Source organism: Orcinus orca, chromosome 17 (assembly GCF_937001465.1).
Source record: "Orcinus orca chromosome 17, mOrcOrc1.1, whole genome shotgun sequence".
Taxonomy (NCBI): Eukaryota; Metazoa; Chordata; class Mammalia; order Artiodactyla; family Delphinidae; genus Orcinus; species Orcinus orca.
In genome coordinates, this window is record NC_064575.1 from 7,532,502 (window position 1) to 7,555,994 (window position 23,493).

At 41.9% G+C, this 23,493-nt stretch overlaps 2 protein-coding genes across 5 annotated transcripts in view; one reads left to right on the plus strand and one right to left on the minus strand.

Annotated features, from left to right (window-relative positions):
* CA8 (carbonic anhydrase 8) overlaps positions 1 to 11,609 on the minus strand; it is a 217,758-nt gene extending 206,149 nt beyond the window's left edge. For all 3 annotated transcript variants that reach the window (XM_049700156.1, XM_049700158.1, XM_049700157.1), the window contains exons 1-2: positions 11,471 to 11,609; positions 10,397 to 10,486 (exon numbers count right to left, since the gene is read on the minus strand). The gene's annotated coding sequence lies outside the window, so the exon portion shown is untranslated. The remainder of the gene's footprint in view (positions 1 to 10,396; positions 10,487 to 11,470) is intronic.
* Positions 11,610 to 11,848: 239 nt separating this feature from the next.
* The window catches only part of RAB2A (RAB2A, member RAS oncogene family), a 74,253-nt gene continuing 62,608 nt past the window's right edge, over positions 11,849 to 23,493 (plus strand). The window contains exon 1 of one of the 2 annotated variants that reach the window (XM_033437611.1): positions 11,849 to 12,168. In XM_033437611.1, the coding sequence (XP_033293502.1) occupies positions 12,123 to 12,168 (46 nt within the window). In that variant the 5' untranslated portion in view covers positions 11,849 to 12,122. The remainder of the gene's footprint in view (positions 12,169 to 23,493) is intronic. The other variant, XM_004274984.4, reaches the window with a different exon arrangement.

Below are 23,493 nucleotides of genomic sequence, written 5' to 3' on the forward strand. Positions count from 1 at the left end.
ATTATTATTCTTTTTCTTTAAATATTTTAAATTAAAAAACTATCAGTGGGATTAACATATACACACTACCATATAAAAAACTGAAAACCAACGAAGACCTACTGTATAGCACAGGGAACTACACTCATATTTTGTAATAAACTATAAGGGAAAGAACTGAATCACTTTGCTGTACACCTGAAACTAACACAACACTGTAAGTCAATTAAAAAAAAACCCTCAGGGGCTTCCCTGGTGGCACAGTGGTTGAGAGTCCGCCTGCCAATGTAGGGGACGCGGGTTCGTGCCCCGGTCCGGGAGGATCCCACGTGCCGCCGAGCGGCTGGGCCCGTGGGCCATGGCCTCTGGGTCTGCGCGTCCGGAGCCTGTGCTCCGCGACGGGAGAGGCCGCAGCGGTGAGAGGCCCGCGTACCGCCAAAAAAAAAAAAAAAAAACCCCTCAGGCCCGCGTACCGCCAAAAAAAAAAAAAAAACCCTCAGGGTAAAATGCAAAAAATAAAAACACATAAATTAATTTAAAAATTTTCAGATTTGTTGTGAAGATTAAATGATTTGGGAGGTTTGTTACACATTTTCAATTGTATTAAACGTATGTGAATTTTAACAATGATTGTCAGAGACTTTAATAGATACACAGGTAGAGCATGCAAACAGATAATACACAATAGAAGAACCACAAGTGTCTATGAGACACTTGAAAAAACATTTGGTCCCAACAACCGTACCAGCTGCATGGTATTTCTATCTGGAGCTCAGACCACTCCCCCAAGCCCCAGACCCAAATGTCCAATTGCTCATTTGATCCCTCCACTTGAATGACTGTTGGCATCTCAGTTCAACGTGTCCAAAACAGAATCTTTGATTCTCTCCCCTCTTTCCCACCTACCTGTTCTTCTCCTGCAATTAATGTGTTACCCTGTTCATTTGGCAAAATATCTAGGAATCATGCTTGTTTGTTCTCTTTCTCAGTCCTTCCGTATATACTACATCAGCTAGCTGTGACTGGCTGGACCCTGGAAGCTTGGCTGCTGCCTGGACCCTTCTGGAAGCCAGAGGGGAGGGACACGGTCAAGAGCCTCAGGAAATCAGGGTGGGCATATACCCTCCCTCTTGCCTTGCAAAAAATCCCATCCCTTCTGGAAGTTCACCTCTGAAAACTATACCAGCAGAGCAGAAGAGAGGAAAAAGCAAGCGCCTAGGGACCCTGACACCCACCTGGGTGGTGCGGAGGGACCAGCTTGAAGCGGCTCCTCGGTTGCTGGTCTCCAAGGGCTGGGGTGCTGAGTCCCTCCTGACCCCACATGCTGTCTCCTGCCTCGGTCTCCTCTGGCCTCGGGGCCAGGCCTCCTTGCCTGTCCCCGTCTTATAATTTCCAGTCTTCTTCTGGGTGCCAAACTTTCAGAAACCTCTTCCATGAGGTCAAAAAGCAAGCTAACTCTCCCTGTGCTTCAGTATTTATGATGAGCAAGGTGCTCTCAAGTGCTGGGATCAGGGAAGGGCCCCCTCCACTGTCCAGAGTCCAAGACAGTCACTGAGCCTACCTGTTACTTCTTTTCACAATTTATTTCTTTTTTGTAACAAACTATGGCTTTTGCTGTGTCCTGTAAAGACTTTTGTTACAGTTTAGTTCTCTATGACAGGATGATTTTTATTAATTTTATCATTCATCTTTATTGCTTTTATTGCATCTTCTATTATTGTTTTATGAACACTTTGTTTTCAATAAATAAAAATCTCTAGGTTTTTAATAAATAAATTAGGAGCCTGTAATTTCTTATTAGTTTTACTAGAAACATTGCAGTTAAAATGGTTCTCTAGGGGCTTCCCTGGTGGCGCAGTGGTTCAGAGTCTGCCTGCCGATGCAGGGGACACGGGTTCGTGCCCCGGTCCGGGAAGATACCACATGCCACAGAGCAGCTGGGCCCGTGAGCCATGGCCGCTGAGCCTGCGCGTCCGGAGCCTGTGCTCCGCAACAGGAGAGGCTCGCATACCGCAAAAAATGGTTCTCTAGAGCTGTGTCAAGTTAGAAAAAATTTTCATTTATTTATGTTTGAATTTTTCTTCTGAGTCTTTGAAAGTATCTATTCTGAGTTGGAAAGCTTTATAATAGGTATATCTTCTACTAAACTATATATATATGTCCATTGCTTACAGGCAGAAGTCTAAGATGGTCCCCAAGATCTCCACTCCCCCGTGTACACACACTTTCTTCCAGTTGTTCAACCAAATACTAACTTAGATGCTGCTGTGAAATGATTCTGCAGATTCAATTAATGTCCCAAAACAATTGACTTCAAGATAGGGAGATGGTCCTGGATGGGCCAGACCTAATCACTTGAGTCTTTAAAAGTGACGGGGCCCTTCTTAACAAAGAGATTCAAAGCAGGAGGGATTAAAAATGAGGGAGATTCTCTGCTGTTGGCTTTGAAGATGGAGTAAGCCACGTGGCAAGGAATGCAGAAGCCTCTAGTTGCTGATAGCAGCTCCTGGTTAATAGCCAGAAAAGAAATAGGGACCTCAGTCCTACAACTGCAGGAGGCTGAATTCTGCCACATCACATGGGCTTGCAAAAGGACCCCAAGCTCCAGATGAGAATGCAGCTAAGTGGATACCTTGATTTTAGCCTTCTGAGATCCTGAGAAGAGAACCCATCTACACCAGGCCCAGACTTCTGCCCTACAGAACTGCGAGCTAATAAATGGGTATTGTTTTTCGCCAGTAAGTTTGTGGTATTTTGTTACTCAGCAATAGAAAACGAATCTAGTAGGACATGCTTATATTGAGATATGACCTCTACACCATATGATGAGTCAGCACAGTAGGGATTACAGTATTCCTGGAAGCCTTTTTTTTAAAAGAATACCATGTGTTTTTGTTGTTGTTTTGTTTGCGCCAGGTCTTAGTTGTGGCAGGCAGGCTCCTTAGTTGTGGCATGTGAACGCTTAGTTGCAGCATGCATGTGGGATCTCGTTCCCTGACCAGAGATCGAACCCAGGCCCCCTGCATTGGGAGCGTGGAGTCTTAACCACTGTGCCACCAGGGAAGTCCCCTGGAAGCCTTTTCTATGCTGGACAACTTGGAATGATTCAGCTACACACATGAGAGACTGAATAAATATACCCTAGGGAGCTAAATGTCTCCCTCACTCAACTCTCAACCCTTCCTTAACCATTACCAAAAACAAAACAAAAAAACCCTGTAGACACTCCAGCACTTCCCAACACAAGGGGGAAGTGTCAGTGGAGAGAAAGAACAGAATTCACAAATTAAAGTTTAAATATCTTACTTTTGCAAATTTTACCAAAAAAGAAAATTGACCACGTGAACACATTTGCCTTGGAAGGGGTCATGCAAGTGAGGGACCCTGAGCTTAAGGTTCCTTAGCTTCTCTCTCTCTCTATATATATATCCTTAGCAGCTGGCATAGTACCTGACATATGAACAGCATGTCTCAATTCTTTCTTATACAGCTACATTAAATTAATCACTGAGTAGTTGTTTCCTGACTTCAAATTTTTCTTAAGTGAATTCATGTTAATGGTGGGAGGCCTGTATACTGAGTCCACCCTCCATTTCCTGTACCCTGGGTCGCTTATAGTTAAACATACTATACAGAGAGTCCCTGACTTACCATGGTTTGACTTAACGATTTTTTGATTTTACAAAAGGGGTACACATTCAGTAGAACATGTACTTTGAATGTTGAATTTTGCTCTTTCCCGGGCTAGTGACATGCTGTACAATACTGTCTCTCGTGATGCTGGGCAGCACAGTGAGCCGCAGTCACCAGGGAGCCACGCGATCGTGGGGGTAAACAATGGTACACTCACAACCGTTCTGCACTTAGACGACCATTCTGTTTTTCACTTTCAGTAGAGTATTCAAGAAATTACATGATATATTCAACACCATTATAAAATAAGCTTGGTGTTAGAGGATTCTGCCCAACTGTAGGCTAATGTAAGTGTTCTGAGCACGTTTAAGGTATATAGGCTAAGCTATGTTCAGTAGGTGTATTAAATGCGTTTTCAACTTAACAGATATTTTCAACTTATGATGGGTTTATCTGGATGTAACCCTACAGTAAGTCAAGGGAGATCTGTATACTTACTTCCTCATCTCTGCTTGTTTCCAAGAAAGAAAATGTAAATAATTCAGTTTTTGTTTCAATTAGTGATTCAAGAGCCTCAGTCTGTTCCTTTATAAATAAGCAAAATAGCTTATCTCAGGGTTCAGATGAGACAATCTCACTTTTGGCATTTGGATTTAGTGTTTTTTGGAGTGAAGTGAAACGAGAACCTTCCAGAAATGCACTCAGTTGATTCAAAGAGAGAAAGCGGGATCTAGTTCTAAAGAGGTCTTTGTCTATAATTGATTTTTCTAAAGGAAAAATTAACATAAATTAGAGTATATCAATGATGAATAATCTGTTCTTTCCAACAGACGCTTTTGTATTATAATTTGTATCAAATACAGTGTGAAGAAAATTATCCATTTACTAAGAATAAAAAATCTTCTCCATTAAGTCTAGTAATGAAAACTTCAAGATAAGACCCCAAAGTGACATAAGCCTGCAGTTCTTCTAATAAATATTACAGTACAAGAAAACACTACATTTAAGGAATAAGATGATAGTCAAACTCTACTTGTTTGTACCTTAAACCTTTTAAAGGCAGTGTTTCCCCTACCTCCATTTAATGTAGATTTTTAAAATTAATTTTTTATTGGAGTATAGTTGATTTGCAATGTTGTTAGTTTCTGCTGTACAGCAAAGTGAATCAGCCATACATATACACATATCCACTCTCTTCTACACTCCATTCCCATATGTCATTACAGAGCACTGAATAGAATTCCCTGTGCTATACATTAGGTTCTTATCGGTTCTCTTTTATATATAGTAGTGTGTATATGTCAATCCCAATCTCCCAATTTATCCCCCCACCCTTTTCCCCTTGGTAACCATAGTTTGTTTTCTACATCTGTGACTCAATTTCTGTTTTGTAAATAGGTTCATTTGTAGCATTTTTTTTAGATTCCACATATAAGCGATGTCATATGATATGTTTTTCTCTGTCTGACTTACTTCACTCAGTATGACAATCTCTAGGTCCATCCATGTTGTAATATAGATTTTTTTAAACCTGAGACATAAAACACATGATCAACTGCTATAATATTTGGACATAACAGTGCAGGTAGGAAATATGTGCAGGTAGGAGAATATTGATTCCCATAAAATTATTCAAACAAGTTAATGAAAAAGTAGAAATAAATTGTTAACTCTGTTGAACCACATGAATCCTTAAGGACTTGAGATGAAAGAAAACAGCAATTCCTTTTTAAAAATCCTTTTTAGGAGATCGTTGTCATTGTATTTGATCCTCAAAAAACTGCTTTGAAATGTAATTTTTAAAACCTGAAAAATATGTTTTCTCTTCCTTTTGCAACTGTAAAATGATTCTTTTTCAGGTCTTTTTTTTCAAAAATACTTGTAGAAGTGCACAAAACCAAAACCACAATAAACTTCTTTATAGACTAATCTGTTTATAGTAAAATTTTATTGTAGACAGGTTAAATGAAACTGATTTGACCCAAAATCTATCTGATTTCAGATGGTTAGACATTTATTAGATCCTTGTTTTCACTTGATCTCTGTAGGTTGTGGTAGCCAGCTTCTAGGATGGCAGTGATCCTCACCTCTGGTTATTAATGTCCTTGTGTAGTCCCTTCCTATGTTTTATCACAGTGGGTCCATGGGACCAGAAGGATACAGCAGCAGTGGCGGGATGTGACTTCCAAGGTTAGGTCACAAAAGACACTGAGGTTTTGGCCTTATGCTCACTCTCTCGTATCTCTCACACTGGGAGAAACCAGCTTCCATGTCATGAAGATACTAAGCAGTCCTCTGGGAGGTCCATGTGGGAAAGAACTAAGGCCTCAGCCATAAGCCAACTTGGGAATAAATCATCCAGCCCCAATCTAGCCTTCAGATGACTGCAGACTGCAGCCCTGGCTGAAAGATTAACTGCAACCCCATGAAGAGACCTCCAAGCCAGAGCCACCCAGCTAAGCTGCTCCTAGATTTCTGATGCATAAAAATTGTGTGAGAATAAATGTTTACTGCTGTTGTAAGGTTATACTGTACTTTTTCGCAATCTGTTTCATTTGAAGGAATTGCTGGGAATTGATCCCCAGATTACTTACATTGAGAAATTTAAAACAGCGGTAGAAGTACAGCAATGATTCTTGGACAAATTTAAATTAGCCTTGCAGATTTTTAAATGTATGTAACCTCAATGTCTGAAGAACAGACAGATTTATTTTATTTTACTAACTTCTTTAAAATAAAAAAGTTTGGAAAAATAGACTCCTATTTTCTCCATATTAGAAGTGAAAATGTGATTCTTTGATAGTCATTTTCTTCTCTCTCACTCCATATGTTTAAAATTCTGATAATGAGACTGTTAGAAGCAGAGATAAAGATTATATAGGAGGGAGGGGAGCTGGAAGAAGGTTGAAATGTGATCTTGTAATTCCTGGCACCCATCTCACACAAAAGACATCAGTGACAGAAGGTTTTCAGTGTCCGCACCTCCCACTGGGACAGAGCTAGCTTATCATGTCCTCACAATTGGAGAGAAAATGGATTTCCCTTTATCAAAATTTAAAGACCTTTACGGGTAAAGATTAAAATAAATTGAAACACTCATGGGAGTAGTAAATGGTTTCTTTTCAGCAAAATATGAGGTATACTCCTCAGGTATCCTCATTCTCATTCTGATCCTGACTTTTCCAAAATAAGGACACCTACCAATGAACACGAGACACAGAACACGTTCAGGATAAATGGATGAATATGTGTTCAAACCAGAGGGTTTGAAGTAATTACATGGTCCAGTCTTTGCTGACAAAAACCCAACAATGCAGATAGTAAAATATTACCGATGTTATACAATTCTATAGGGGTCAGTCTTCTAATATACCTAGATACATTCAAGAAAATCATTCACCTGCAATTTGGTATATACACTCTCTCCTAGTAATAATGTACTTTTCAGAGTGCTCTCATATCTACCTCCTAGTGATTCTATTAGCAACTGGAATTATCATCTCTATTGAGTATATGACAAAAATTCTCAAGGTCAGCTTGTTGGTGGCAAGAAAGACTGTAATTCAGGCCTCCTGGAATCCAATATCGGGCCATTCCCCAGACCACTCTCTCTGTGGAAAGCACTAGGCAACTGTTAAGGACTGAGAAAAGTAGGTAGTTTAAGAACACTATTTTGGTTTTTAACTCACTTTTAAATTTGTTATTAATCATTATGTAGTTATATTTTTTAATCCACGATTTTATAAAATGAGCTTATTATTATTCCAATATTCACTGTTTCTCTCATTTGTGCACTTATGTAGTCCCCTTCTGTTATGAATAGTAAGTCCATCGATAACAAAACCTACATACAAAAGAAAGTTTCTTCACTCACCTACACACACATTGACTCAGGATGTGAATTTGCAATCATTCCATTTTGACCCTTCAGGTAAACTTCTGAAGGATGAGCAGAATGGAATGGAAGTATAAAGCAATTATACTCCAATAAAGATGTTTAAAAAAAGAAAAAAGAATGCAATGGAAGAGAGAAACCAGTCATTTCTGGCTTTGACAAGTGGTCAGAAATCAGTCATGAGTAGAAAAGTAAGAGAGGGAATACTAAGTGTGTTACCCAACAAGAACATAAATGGCAGATGAGGTGGATAAGGTGAACAAAGTACAGTGGAGAGGGCTGCTGAAACATCTGGAATGACTAGTAAAGCAATAACTATGAAAGATAAGGCCCTTTAAGGCTCAGCTTAGATGGCTCTCCTTCCGCTTCTGCTGGGGAGCAGCTACATATACAGGTTATCATTAGCAGAGAGGTTTGACTGCACAGAGACCATAGTAAATCAGTTGCTTGCAGATATATCAAAACCCTATCAGTGAGTGGCAAGTGACAAGTAAGCTGATTGTTACAGAGTAGAGTGGACACAAGCAACACACTTCGGGTGTCACTGTCTCCCATCACCCCAGATGGGACCATCTAGTTGCAGGAAAAGAAGCTCAGGGCTCCCACTGATTCTGCATTATGGTGAGTTGTATAATTATTTCATCATGTATTACAATGACTACCCATGACTTAACATGAGAGAGACTCTAATCTCCTTTAAGGGAGCGTCTTTGTTGGGTTCATTTAACTCCTACAGTTCTTAGTGACAGGTTGGAGGTGGAACACAGGGAGAGGGTGAAGGAAAGGGGGAAATGACTTCAGTGTTTACTTAGTGTCTCCTGAGAGCTTGACACTTTGCTAGACACTTGTGTCATCTCATGAGGAATCTAAGGCTTAGAGAGTTTAGTAATTTATCCAAGATCACTCATCTGACAGGGGGTAAATTCAGGAGTTGAACGGAGTTCTTTCTTCCTCCAGAACTGGTACTGAGCTTATGAGTATATGCAGGAAAATTAATTCTGTCATGGTGTTTAGAAATGGCTTAAAGCAAGCATTTCACAGTGGTTCTTAATTATTTCTGGGTCATGGACTCGTGCCAGGATCTCTCCCATAAAATTACATATATGCAAATCCATACAACATTGTGCATATCATTTCTGGAGGATCACAGGGCTCCCAGAGTGCATTCGAGAGCTGGCTAAGGAAACCATGGGAACCAAAGTAAGAACCTATGCATTACAGTATTCCAAGCCACTCTTCTCCCATCCCATTCCCCCACTACCTCTCTTCCCACAGTCTGAGAGTGATCAAAACCAGAGAAAATTTAAACACATGAAAAGTTTGGTTGGGAAGAGCAAATTCAAAAGTCTAATATAATACTCTACTTTAAAATGTCATGGAAAACTTGAATGAGGAGACCTTGGAGAATGTAGCCTTAAACAATCCTTCAGACCACATATTATGTAAGACTGAGAGATGAGGTTATCAGAATTCGTCCCCAAGGGAATGAAATAGCTGAAAATCGAACAGAATGGAAAATCCCACGAAGTATCCTATAATTTAAGGGAAGAGAGTTTTATTTCTGTCATTTTTGCCAAGGAGTTTTTCTTGAAAAAATGTCTTTGGATTTTGGGGGCTACGTAAAGTGTTTAAAATGAAGTTTGTGTGGGTTTTATTTACACCTTGTTTCAAAGAGAATTTAAGACAGCATATAGGCTTAGAGAAAATGTAACAAAATATTATGAATTACACATAGAAAAAAATAAACGTCGAGACATAAAATAGAGACAGAAAAGGAGCTGACTTTAAAACAGGAATTTGTATAGTGATTAGGCCTTAACTCCTTCGAGGTAATTTTTAGAAATTATGCAGCACTAAGGGTTTCACACATTAAGTATATGTTTTTCATAATTTACAAAATATCTTCACATATATTGTATCATTTGATCCTAAATTGACTTTGAGAGGCAGTTATTCTCTACATTTTCCAGACCAGGAAACCGAGGCTTAGCGAGGGACTTGAAAAGCTAGTCTTTGCTCTTTTCAAAGCCACTGATTGTTATAATTCCTGCGCACCAATAACTAACACCTCTCAGTTCTGTGCAAGAACCATATACACTTGACTCCTGTGGCCCTGACATTTTCATGAGAGAAAGATTACCACCTACTTTACAGGTGCTTTAGATCTGGAGGTGGATAGACATAAAATTAAAGGACTTCAGACTTGGAATAGACCTTTCATGTAACACTTAACTCCGTTGCTTTATCAATGAGTGTGTCAAAGCTCTAGGAGGCCAAAAGATTTGCAACCATCATCCAACCAGTTTGTGGTAAGACCAAGATCAAAAGCAGGTTTCCTAAGTTCTCTTTACACTGCATTGCCTCTAAAGCTCTATACGTATCCTTTTCTATAATTTTTTACATTCAGTTCTGACCTTTCTCTTCTCAGTTTCCGTGTCCACTGGGTAAAGTGCCGCATGCATCCTGACATGGCAACAAGCCCGTGCATGACCTGGCACCAGTGACTTCTCCCACAGTTCTCCTCTAACAGTATGGGAATGCTTCTGATCGTAAGGATGCTAGGCTTTCGTGGAACATCCCCACAGAGTTGTCCTGTTCAGGCTATGTGTAAAGGGCATACCGCTGAGAGTAGTAAGAAATTGAGTTTCTCCTGGAAGGAGGGAACTTTCTACATGTCTATCACCAGGAAAGACTTGAGTGAAGGCACTCAGACGGGAGGGACAAAACGGCCTTTGGAACATGGCAGGCCTAAGAAGGGACTTCTCCACCCCCAAACTAAAGATGGGTGAACTAGATTATGCAATTCCTGATAATTTTTCACATCAAATTTTTGTGTGCTGTCTCTGAAAATCCCCTCCAAACAGCAAAAACAAACAAACGAACACAAACCTGTGAGTTGACATTTGGAAAGGCCATTCAAACCATGTAGCAACGAAGTACTGCCAGCCCAGCATGAAGGTTTCGGTAGAATGACAGATCCTAAAAGGGAGAGGAAAATATTAGGCAACAGGAACCAGAGCCACTAAACCCCAGTCACTTCTGCCCTAGCAATGGCTCTCCTTCCACTGCCAACATTAGAGGCTATGGGTTAGCAAATAAGCTTCCTTATGCAACTTCATATTCCCTGAACAGATCCAGGACCTTTGCACATTGTTTCTTGCGCCTAAACTTCAGTTCCCTTCCCCCACCTTCTGTCCTCTTGACAAACTCTTCCTTCATATTTCTGGGTCAGACATCATCTTCTCTAGATAACCTATCCTGACACTTTTAACTCTGTCTTGCATCTCCTCTTCCAAAATCTGTGTGCTCCTTTAGAACAGTGTCTGCCTTTAGTTCCAGGGCCTAGCAGTGCATGAAATATAGTATGTACTTAAAGTGTTAGTTGAATAAACAAAAAAGTTACTTTTTTTCCTTTAAGTGCATTTTTCAATAGGTTATTCATGAACACTGCAAAATTTCAAACTGCCCTTGAAAAATTCAGTGAAAAGTAGATATTCCCTCCAATCCCATCCCTTCCTTCCCCTGGTCCCAGGTGTGTCCTTTCAGATTGACTACGTACTATGTATGGGTCTTTAAGTATATTCCTGTCATTTTTCTACACAATGGTAAAATAAAAAGTTATTTATATAACAATAAAATATAGCTTATAAACATACAAATGTAATTTATGTATCACTTACTATATATAAGATAGTTGTATATATAAATAATATATATAACATAAATGTATATTTATACACTGAGTCCTGTGCCTTGTTTTTGCGTAATGTTAAGTCAGGCTTTTTTTTTTAAGACCGCATAGTATTCCACCGCAGGTGCATATCATGGTTTACCGCATATTCCCTAACTTAGGGTTTCGAATTTACAAACACTTCCATTTTCCCTGTCAAAGCCCCGTCCCGCACCACAGATACAGCCTCGCCCTCCAACCCCGCCCCGAGAGGCTCCATCATTTTCGAACACCTTGTCACGAGCCCAGGGCAGGCCCTGCGCCGAACGCGACCTCCGCCTTCCCACCACGTGTCCCGCGTCCCCACCGCAGGGCGGAAGGACGCGGCTCCGCTCGCGTCGCGGCGACGGAGCCGCAAGGCCCCTCCCCTGCCCCAGCGTCTCCCGGCCGCCGGCGCCCGCCGCTCAAAGGTGCCGGCAAGACCAGCGCCCGGCCCCGCCTGGCTCTGGGCCGACGGGGCCGACGGCAGCGGCCGACGCTGCACCGGGGAGGTCTCCGGCGAGGCGAGGCGGGGCGGGGCTCTGGCTGGGCGGGGCTCCAGCCGGCGTGGCGCTGCCGGCGTGCGGGGCTCCTCCCCTTTCCCCCGGCGGCGGCGCCGGCGGCCGCAGCACTTCCGGGTCGGCGCGGAGGCGGGGCGGAGGCGCCGCGGCGGCTGTTATTGTTCAGCTGGGCTCCGCTGGGCGCTGTCTCCCTTGGCTCAGAGGGTGTCAATTTGTCCCGCTTCCTCTCGGCCCCTCACTCCCGGAGGCTGACGACGACGGCGGCGGCTGCGGCGGGCGGGGCCTGGCGTTTCGAGGCCGAGCGGCGCCGGGGTGAGGGGCGCGGAGGAGGAGGAGCAGAAGCAGGAGGAGGAGCCGCGTGCCCTGGCACCGAGCGGCCGCGGCCATGGCGTACGCCTATCTTTTCAAGTACATTATCATCGGCGACACAGGTGAGCGCGGCGGGCGGGGGTCGGCGGCCTCCGGGCCGGGGCTGGGGGGCACACGGCGTCTGGCCGCGGCGCGGGAGCTGCCGCCGCCGGGCGCCTCCCCCCCGGCCGCGCCGCTCCATTTCCGCAGTGCTGGAGCTGGTGACGTGGGCACTGCGAGAGGCCGCGGCCTGGCCTGGCCGGCCCGGCCCGCCGCCCCGGCCCCGGCCCTGCAGCTGGGGGCCGCGGCCGCCGTTTCGACGCGCGATCTGGGGAGTGTATGAGAGGAGGGCCGGCCCAGCCCGGGGCCGTCAGAGCCTGGCTCTGAGGATCGCACGCCCTGCCCCGGGCCCCTCGCCTTGGGCCTCTTCGCCGCCCCCGAGAGAGGAAAGCGGGGCCGAGGAGAGCAGACGGTGATGGGAGGAGGACCTTGGGCTTCCTGACCCACACGCACCTGCCGAGGCCCGGGCAGAGCGCTTGCTGGCGTGGGATAGCCAGCTGAGGACAGACAGAAACCTCTAAAAAATAATAATAGTAGTAACATAGGTATGTAGTTTTATCACTCAACTCCCAAGTCAGAGTAAGTCACATCCCGTTACTTGACGCCTGGGCCCTTTCGAGGTCATTAAAGCATGAAAGAGTTCTGTCGACTTCTGCCACGTGTAAACTTGAGGTTCTTTGATAGTAATGCAAGGCGTTCAGCGCTCTTGGTGTGCGCTGGCGCGCGCGTGTGTGTGTGTGTATGTGTGTGTGTGTTGGGGACACTTTGTTTTTTTCGATACATCAAATCCAGGCTCACAACTGCCAGTTATCAGGTGACCTGATGTCCATTCGAAGCAGAAAGAAATACAGTTATTTGCACTGAAGATAACATTCCATTGTATTTCGCAGATAAAGTAGTCAAACTCGTTGAAAATATTTTTAATATCTGCGATTTCTTGGCATTACTTTGAATCTGATAATAAAACTAAGACTTGTTCAGGTGTTATAACTATTAATATACCGGAGTCTGGTTGCAGTGATGACTCTTGCACAACTTTGGACCCTTTGCACAACTTTGGAAATGTAAGCAGCAGCTTGTGGTTGCACTAGTGATATGGCAGATTGAATAAGTAGCACAAGAAGCATGTTGATTGCTGCCTAAAAGAAAAACGTTCTGCTGTAAACAGTCTTTCAGCAAGGCTTTTTGGTGTGCATGTGGAAACGGGATAGTTTTCTGCGTAAAATCCTGGATAAAGCAGTGTTTTGCACATGTTCATAGTGTGTCTATATGCTTTTTTAAATGCTGTGGCATACTTGAAGGAAGTGGGGTTCTAAAGCCTACTGGCAAATTTTGATTGAGGCTGTAACACTGAGATTGGAAGAGGGAGTTCACCTTAACAGCTATATGAGTGGGTTTGAGAAGTAGAGAGAAGAGTGATTATGGACGTGAAGCAGTAGTGACGCTTCAGATTAGCCTTTACAGGTTACCTTCGTTCAGCTTACTTACCAAGCATCTGCTGTGGGTAAAGTATTGTACTGGGAGTAGTGGGGCTACAAATATTCACAAGGCGGTGCTCCCTTCTTTTGGAATTTGCCCTCATGCAAAAACAGTCCCCTGGCCGTTCAAAGGGACGACATTCTTTCTTGCCATTGCTACCGTTACCACCTAGTTCCGGCACTGAGCAGTTGACCCTGGACTGTCCACAGCATTTGCTTTCACCCCACTCCAGCTCAGGTGGTATAGTTGACTGTCAGACTAACCTTCCCCAAACACAGCTGTTCGGAGGCTGTTCCTCTGTTCACGTTCTTTAGTTTGACCTTCAGGGAACTCCATATTTTAGCCCGTGTTTAACTTCTCTAGCCTTTGTTCCCAGTATTCGCGAGTCTCCACTTTCCTCCTGCCAGTGAGGCCCTGTGCTTTTTCCTGGTCTCTGCTACCCTCTCTGCTTGGAGTGCCTCTCTGTCGAAATTCTTTCATTCCTCAAAGTCTCACTTGAGTCTTTTGTAATCTTTCAGAGTCAATGTTTATTAAGTTATTTTTATGTGTCAGGCCTTCCTGGTATCCTGGCTGGAAGTGACCACCACTCCTTATCTGGATGTATCCCACTTTGTATTGTTCTTCTGATATTAATTCCTGACTGTTCTGTAGACACTTGTGTAGACATTTATAGTTGCTTATATACCTCTTGAGGGCAGAAAAGGTGTTTTGTATGGTTTTGTATTCCAGGAAGAGCCTGTAGAAGATGGACGGTAGGCTCCATACATTTAATTAAATTGATGAAAGAACAGCCAAACAGGCCATAATGTTCCTACTGATATACATTAATAACTTGACAGAAGAATTTTTTAGTCCAATTCTGCCACTTTCTTACTACTATCATTAACTTTGGCCAAAATCCTTTACTATGTTTTCTTAATTCAAAGTATACCCGTAGTTGTAAGGTCCACTTAATGTGGCCCTCCCCACACACAAAAAAATGATCAGTAATCAGTAGTGGGAAATCCATCCTGATTTTTAAAAAAGTCATAGTGTGAAAAATATGCATTTTAGAAAGAAGGAAATCACTGTTTTTCCTGATTCTCCCTTTCCCTAGCCTGTGAAGCAATCATTATTAGCCTTCCCTTCTCTCAGTAGAGAGCTAAAATGAGGACAAATGTGGAAGTACCGCACACATTTTCCTTTCCAGAGTTCCCTCTTTCACAGAAGAGACTTTTAAAATGTTTTACATGATCATAATACTGTTGAAATGTTCGTTTTCTTACTGCATGGCCAAATGTAGTTAAAATATAGCTTTACAATTTTTCATTGGTAATGTCTTGTTCCTGAAAAATTGTTTAGGAAAATGTGTCATTTAAACCTAGATATAAAGTAGAAATTAGCTTTTAACAAGCCTGGACTAATATTATAAGCAGATAATTATAAAGTATAGAGGGAGAGAAAAATTGTAGTAAACCTATAATTGTTGCTTCTAAAATTCTGGCGTCTGCCTTCCATTTTAATCTCATCACTAACCCTCCCTCCCCTTTCCTGCCTTTCAGCTAGGCACAGAAAAGCACAAACCTGGTTGTGTTCTGTCTGAAATACCCTTTCTTACTGTGCTCCACTCCCCAAAGCCCCACTCCCAGCCAAAGTGAAAAGCAGGTTAGGCCAGAACTTTTTCACCTGAGCAACTCCTATTCGTTCATTCTTTTAAGATGATAACAAACCCCACCCGTCCCTGTCGCCTGGTGCCGGTCACCTCCACTCTTCCTCCTCCTCTGCCCACCTCCACCGTTTGGTTTGGTTGGCTTGTTTTTGTTTTTGTTTAAACTCTTTCAGGGACAAGTGCTATATAAGTAAATAAACAAGACCAGCCTGGTCACACATTATCATATCATCTGAATGCATTTTCTAATTTGAGATATAATTGACGTATAGCATTGTATTAGTTTCAGGAACACAGCCTAATGATTTGATAAACGTATGTATTGTGAAATGATTACCACAATAAGTTTAGTTAACATCCATCACCACACATAGTTTGAAAGGTTTTTTTTCTTCTGATGAGACCTTTAAGATATACTCTCTTAACTTTCAGCTCTTCAATACACTGTTGTTAACTATGCTCATCATGCCATACATTATATCCACAGGCGTTGTTTATCTTATACCTAGAAGTTTGTACCTTTTGACCACCTTTACTACGTGCATCTTAATTTTTTTGTTTGTTTGGAAAGTTTTTGGCTTTGTCTTAAAAGTAAGGGTAGGCATTCTGTATCAGAAATGTTTAATAGGTGAGTGGATGGGCGCTTGGGGGAGGTGCTGCAGGGCTTTACCTGGGAGGTGATATTTGAGCTGAAATTAGAATGCATAAGGATTTGCCAGGTGAGCAAAGGGGAAATGTCTAGTACGTAATTGGAAGTACATGTTTGCAGCTCAATCAATGATGGTTTTAAAAGAGAGAGTGATATTGGGAAGTTAAAAACAGAGCCATACTGTGGGCCATTTTAGAAAACTTTGAGTGTGAAAGAGAAGGAAAGAGTGAGTTTAGAGTTGGCTGCAGGATCAAGTTGGCTGGTGTGTGTGTGTGTGTATTAGGATAGGGGAGACTTGAGGTTGAAAGTTTGAAAATACTAGAGAGAGGGCAGGAGCAAAATCCCAGAGAACTTGAGGAAGGAATGGCATTTGATTCTCCAGAGCTTTAGGGCTGTAACAGAAAGAAGACCTCTTCCTGTGGGAGACTCAAACTTGAGTTTCTTTAGATTCTTGTGAGTCACCTAGGGTGTTCGTTTCATTCTTTTTTTTGAAGGATTCAGTGGCCCAACCCCCAGCGATTTTGATTCACTAGACCTGAGGTGCAGCTTCTTGTTACAAAATCTGAGGCCAGAAACGCTCGCTAATCATTTTATATAATTATATGAGCAAGTTTGTTAGATTATTTTGGAAAACAAACAGTAGGAAAACAAACTGGGAAATTGGGAGGAAGAAAAATTCCACTGAAGTTTTTTTTTTAATTATGAAATATATCATGCATATAAAAACATATGCATGTTATATGTTTACACACTTTAAAGAGTAGTATTGAATCAAACACCCATTCCAGAGAAATACAGAGCCTCATCGTATACCTCTCCGCCAGGCTTCCACTAGCCTGAATTCTGTATTATTCCTTCCCTAGCTTTTCTTCACAGTTGTATCATTTACACATCCCTAAACTATATTGTTTAGTTTTGCCTGTTTTTAGATGTGTTTACTTGTTTTATTAAATGAGAGAGCTAAAATGTGCCTGAAACATACATTTTAACATCATCTAGAATTTCCTTGAAGTTTTTGCTTTATGCATGTTGTTTGTAGTCTTTCAGGATTTTTGACTGCCCTTTCTCTTTCTCCTTCTCTCCTAGACCGTTTATGTCCTGCTTGCTTCCCCTAATATTTATATTGCTCTTGAGACTTTCTAGTGAAGCGGGGAGGCCGTGGCCCTATTGTTCTCATTTCTTTTTCCCCTTCTCTCCTGGTGAACCTGCGTCCTCATCTCCAGTCGTGGCCCTCGCTCTTCTAGCTAGTGCTCTCGTCCTTTATGCCCGCGCTCCATTCCTGCGCCAACCTGAAATTAATTTTCTCCTTTATCTCCCCCACTGCTCCCCCTCCCCCATGTCATCTCGACAGCTCTCCTCCTCTTGTGGTAGCCAGTAATTTTGCTGTTTCACTTGAGCAGATCCTGATTTTGCCAGCTTAGCTGTTTTTCCCTCTCACTCTGGCCCAGCTGTGCTTGCTCCATTTTGTTATTCTCTGCTCATCCTCAGTCTGGGAGGCTGTGTCCTTTGCCACAAGAGATGCAACCACATACCGCCCTTGTCCCTCTTTCTGACTTTTTGTTTTCTGTGAAACTTCCCCATTTGATTTCATCAGCCTCGTTTATTTGCTGGTTTGAAAATACTCCACATTCTAGCTGTTATTCTTCACTTGTAAGTAAAGGACACCTGGCAAAAAGATGCTAGATTCCCTCTGCTATATACACCCGTAGACACCCCCTTTCATTCCTGTGGTGTTTCTCAACTCAAACGACTTGGGTCTCGTCCTTGGAGATGCTGTTTTAGTAGATCTGCAGTGAGTCCTGGACATCTGTTTTTTAAAAGCATTGTTTGTAGTGGTACTGTGACATTCCTCTCCTTGTCAATTATGAGCCTTTTTGCCTGTTTTTCTAAAATTGATTCTTTTCTAAAACTGTAAGATTTTCTGCTTTCTGGGATTCTGTTGAAGTAATCCCTAAGGCATATCCAGGGTGAATTTATATGGAATTCTCCATTACGTTAGTTCTTGGCACTCTGTCTACCTAGTAGATTCTTATGAGGGATTCTCCACACTTTTTATAGTTCATACACAATATCAAAAGCTTTTTATCTTTCAGTCCTCCAACTGGTATGTGTGAGGTTACCATTTCATAGATGAAGAAACTGAGCTATGTCCTTTGGGGCAAACTGTTTCTTCCCTCTCCCCACCTCTTCTGCTTTTCATAGCTATGATGTAACTCTAAGTTTCTCCAGTTCTGTCTTGAAAATGTTGCCATTTTTCAGGGGTAGCTGACAGTTACTTGTGTTTCTGGTCAAATCTGAGGGAGAAAATGAATATTGATGGATGATGCTGAGTGAAGTTCTTGAAGGCAAGACTGTGCCTGGCACAGAGTTAGTGCCTCAGAAAACGATGAATGTGTGCTAGGTAGCCTCTGCTGGTTAGGCTACATGCATTGGCCAATTTATTTGTCCTTGTTTCAGAAAGGATTTAAGGACACTTACATAAAAATTTTTTACAGTTTTTTTAATGCAAGTAAGAGAGAGCGTATTAGTTTCATGTTGCTAATGTAACAAACCACCATATTCTTAGCAGCTCAAACAATGCAAATTTATTATCTTAGAGTTCTGAAGCTCTACATAAGTTCATGTACATATCAGTAGTCTGATGTGTGTTGCACTGGGCTAACATCAAGGTTTTGGCAGGGCTGGGTACCCTTCTGGAGGGTCCTTGCTCATTCAGGGTGTTGGTAGGGATAGAGTTCCATGCTGAGATGTCCATTTTCTTGCTGGCTGTCATCTCTTCCCGGCTTCCAGCGTCTACCCACATCGTCACATGATTTGGCCCATGACCCTCTTCCTTCATCTTCAAAGCGAGCAACAGTGGATCAAGTCCTTTTATGTCACATCTTTTTTTTTTTGGCTGTGTTGGGTCATTGTTGCTGCGCGCAGCCTTCCTCTAGTTGTTGCGAGCCTGGGATACTCTTCATTGCAGTGTGCGGGTTTCTCATTGCGGTGGCTTCTCTTGTTGTGGAGCACGGGCTCTAGGCGCACGGGCTTCAGTATTTGTGACACGAGGGCTCAGTAGTTGTGGCGGGGCTCGAACCCGTGTCTCCTGCGTTGGCAGGCGGATTCTTAACCACCGCACCACCAGGGAAATCCTGTGTCACATCTTTCTGACTCTTCTTGAGTCATCCCATATCTGATTGAAGCTGGGAAAGGTTTTGTGCTTTTAAAGACTCATATACTTAGATTGGGTTTACCTGGATAATCCAGGATAATCTCCCATCTCGAGATCTGTAATCTTAATCTGCAAGGTCCCTCTTGTCATGTAGGGTAGCACATTCACAGGTTCCGGGGATTAGGGTGTGTATGTCTTTGGGGGTGGGGCATTTTTCTGCCCACCACTGCAGGCTGAGGAGAAGCAGTGGGTAGAAACAGTAAATACCCGTGTTGTGTATACCTTTTTGAAGTGGGCGCTGTACTTAGTACTAAGCTGTGCAGAGAACCCTGTTTTCATTTACCTTAATTATAGTATCCATTTTTAAAAGTATGTGCATTCATATACTTATTCCTTAATTGAGTCTTGAAAGGCATTTTCTTCTGATTCTTCTTAAAAAGAATACAGTGTAAAGTAGTGAAAAATGTAAATATACAAGTAATGTATTTATACACATAGGGCCTTTTCTAGTGGTATAACTCATTGAATCTGAACAGTAATATCCGTGAGGAAGGCTCCATTTTACAGGTGAGGAAAGGGAGACTTATTGTCCTATCACACAGCCATTAAGTGGCCAAGCTGGAATTTGAACCCAGGTCCTTCTGACTCCAGAGTCCATGCTCTCTCTCCCGTATGCATCTCCCGTATGCATCTCCCATATGCATTTCTTGATTCCCACAAATTCCATGTCACGGCTCTTGTGTTGGCTTACCAACTGCTTGGTCTGTTGAGTTGACGTGAGAGTACACAGTCCCTCAATTCCCTTTACTAAAACAGAAGCCACCTCCACTCTTCAAAACAGGGCAGAACTATTCTATGTAAAAAAAGAATAAAGTCTGTTCTCTGCTCCTCACAAGCTCTGTGAGCTTGGGCAACCTCTTCAGTCTCTGAGTTGCGGGGTCCTCATCTATAAAATGGAATGAATAAATGAGATAATATGTGTAACACTGACTCAAGAAATGGTTAATATTTCATCCTCATTTTTTATTCTGCTTCTTTGAATGTTTCAGTAATTTCCCCATATACATTTGAAAAACTAACCCAAACTTGACCAGTGCTGTACAGTGTTTGACTAATGCTGTTCATAACAGAAGTAATTTCTTTCGCCCTGCATGTGTCCTAATGTGGTGATTTTTTTCTTTTTTTTTTTTTTTCCACTTCCCTGCTTAGCTTGCTCATTTATGGCCAGCTGATACTTTAAAGAGTTTGCCATCCTTGACTCGAATTGTTGCTTTCCTAGCCTACGTTGGTGTTTTTTTGTACTTACCATATTTGTTTGCCACTAGATGTTTTATGGAAGGTTCCTTTATCAACATTTTTTTAACAAGATTCAAAATTGTTTAGCAAGATTCATTTTATTAAGCGTCTATTTTTATCGGCTTTGCTTAATGTAGTCTATATGCCCATCCAATCCACTAATGATGTAGAAGGACTGATTTTGTTCTAGGAAGGACCCATTTGATTAAGAAGAACAAAAGCCTCCTCCAGCTAGCTGAAGAAGAGAGGTTTTCATAAGAATTTGAAGAGTGCTGAGGAATCCAAGAAAAACTGTGATCAAGTCTTGGGAAACTGGACACTCTGAAATCTTTGTTTTCCTCTCATGGCTTCTCTTTTAAGCCTTAAGATAATTAGGAATGTGTTTTTTGTTTTAAACATATTTTTTCTTTTTCTCTCTTCTTTTAAAAAAACAATATTTTTTCATTATTAGTTTCTGACTTCATTTCACTTAAGTAATACAGACTGTGTATATTGATTCTTCAGTATTTGAGACTAATTTTGTAGCCAGGTACTTGGTCACTGTTTGTATATGTCGCATGTGCGCTGGAAAAGTATATTCTTGGGTGTGTGGTGGGTTCAGGGCTCCATACGTGTCCATCAGAGCAGTCCTGCTAGTTGTGTGTGTCACACCTTCTGTATTCCTCATAGTCTTTTGAATTTGGGGGCGAGATGTAAATATCTCCTATTACGACGGTTGGGTGAGTTTGGGGGATTTTTTGTTTGTTTTGTAGTTTTTGTCAAATTGATTCCACCCCCCCCCACCCCCAGTGAACTTGAGGGCTAATTTGTAAGGTGTGTATGGGCATTATATCTCGCTGAAAAGTTAATTATTCCTTTGTTATTTAAGTTCCCCTATAATTTTACATGTTGTGTATTTGGTAGTATGCTTTTTAGTATTCAAGTATTTGATATTAATTTTAAATATTAACTTTTTGTTCATATTTGCCTAGTGTATACTTATTTTATCCTCTCTCCTTTTTCTTTTGGAATGAGGTATTTTGTTTGTTTTGTTTTGTTTAGGAAACATTACAGATACAGTTGAAGCCCATTGTATGCGCTTCACCTCTTTGTCCCTAGAGGTAACCAGTCTCCTGAATTTGGTGTTTATTATTCCTATGAAAGTTTCCAAATGATTACTACATATGTATATATGTATGTACCTATAAACAATGCACAGTATTTTTTTGTATTTTTTTCAACTTCATATTAATGGAATTTTACTGTACTTGCTCTGAAACTGTTTTGTTCAACATTATTTTCAGGGCTTTATCTATATTAATATATTTTGCTCTATTTTGTTGGTATTTATTGCTTGATCAGTTTAGTTTTCTTTATATTCCGTTGCATTCTAAAAGATAGCACTGCATGGGTTATTCTCATGCCTGCTCCTAGAGCACATGTGCTGAGTTCTGGAGATACACCTTCAAGTGGAACTGTGGGTGGAATGGGTGCCCCTCTTCAGCTCTACCAGCTAATCTGAATCACTCTCCAGAGTAGTTATCAGTCAACTCTAATTTTTGTTTCAGCCCTACTATGTCACTTTTTAAAAAAAATTTTTTAAGTATTTTATTTTTATTTATTTTATTCTTGGCTGCGTGGGTCTTCTTTGCTGCGCACGAGCTTTTCTCTGGTTGTGGCGAGCGGAGGCTACTCTTCGTCGTGGTGGCTTCTTGTGGAGCACGGGCTCTAGGTGCACGGGCTTCAGTAGTTGTGGCACACAGGCTCAGTAGTTGTGGCTCGCAGGCTGTAGAGCGCAGGCTCAGTAGTTGTGGCGCACAGGCTTAGTTGCTCCATGGCATGTGGGATCTTCCCAGACCAGGGCTTGAACCTGTGTCCCCTGCATTGGCCGGTGGATTCTTAACCACTGTGCCACCAGGGAAGCCCTATGTCACTTTTTTTAAACCTGTTTTTTATATAGCCCAGTGATATATTTTTAAAAAATTCAATCTGAGAGGCTGTCTTTTACTAGGAGAATTTAATCATTGGGGAATTTGAATTTTTATCTACTATTAGGCACCAGCCTGGTTCAGCCATTCGCAGGGATCAGGGCATAGGTCACAGGCATGCCCCTTTGCCATGGGCTTTTGGGAGAGGCAGCACTTGTCCCACACAGGAAGCAGTATGGTGGTCAGATTTCCCAAGCATGTATAGTGTCACCTGCTCCTTATAGGGCAATGTGAAAAGAGGATACTTGCCAATAACTCTCATTTGTGCAGGTGAACAATTAATTTAGATTCCTGAGTTTTCTCTTTGTAAAATGTGTAAAGTACCGGCTAGTGCACTCTATAGGGTTATTCACCAGTGCTCTAGCGCTGGTTTTTGGTTTTTTTCCCCTAACTTTGTAGCTGTCTTTGAAACGCAAGTGTCAGTGATTTGTTTCCCTTTGTTTATTTACAGTTGATAAATCAGTGTAAGTGGTGCCTTTATGCTTGCTCTGTGGCCTGCAGCATTATTAACATTGATGGATGGCTCCCCCTTTAGCATTTGTCCACCTTTAGCAATAACTACTATGCATCTAGAAGGCAAACAATATATTATTCTAAGTCCTTTCTGGGTATTTTAGCTTAGACAGCACTCTTGAAAATTGTCTAAGAGCCTGGTATTTGTAATTAGAATATTACAGCTCCTCTGCTTACTTGTCCCTTGGTAAAGTTCAGACGTCTTCAACTTCAGTTTTCTCATCTAGAAAAAGTTAGTAGTAATGTCTGGCTTAGCTACTTCACAGGATTTTCTTGTGAGTTTGAAATAAACATTGTGCACAGATGCCTTTAAGCTGCAAAGTGCTTCATTAATAGCAATATTTTAGAGATAATTTTTTCTAATTTGTTGAGTACCCTAAAAGTTAGTTTGGGAGGTCTTGCCTATAGAAAAAGCTGTTCACCATGCTGACCTCAAACTGTAGTTACTTGAGTTGAAGGAAGCAAGAGCACATGTTAACCTGCAAAATGGCAGTTCTTTGATCCTGAAATTCTTTCTGGACTGCATAAAAGAAAACGTCTTTTCCAAGCTCAGATGTCCTCATGAGCCACTTGAGATTGAGAAGAATATCAGGTAGGAGGTGTTCTTTTTCAGCGGTCTTCAGGAAGGAGGTGATAAGGCTG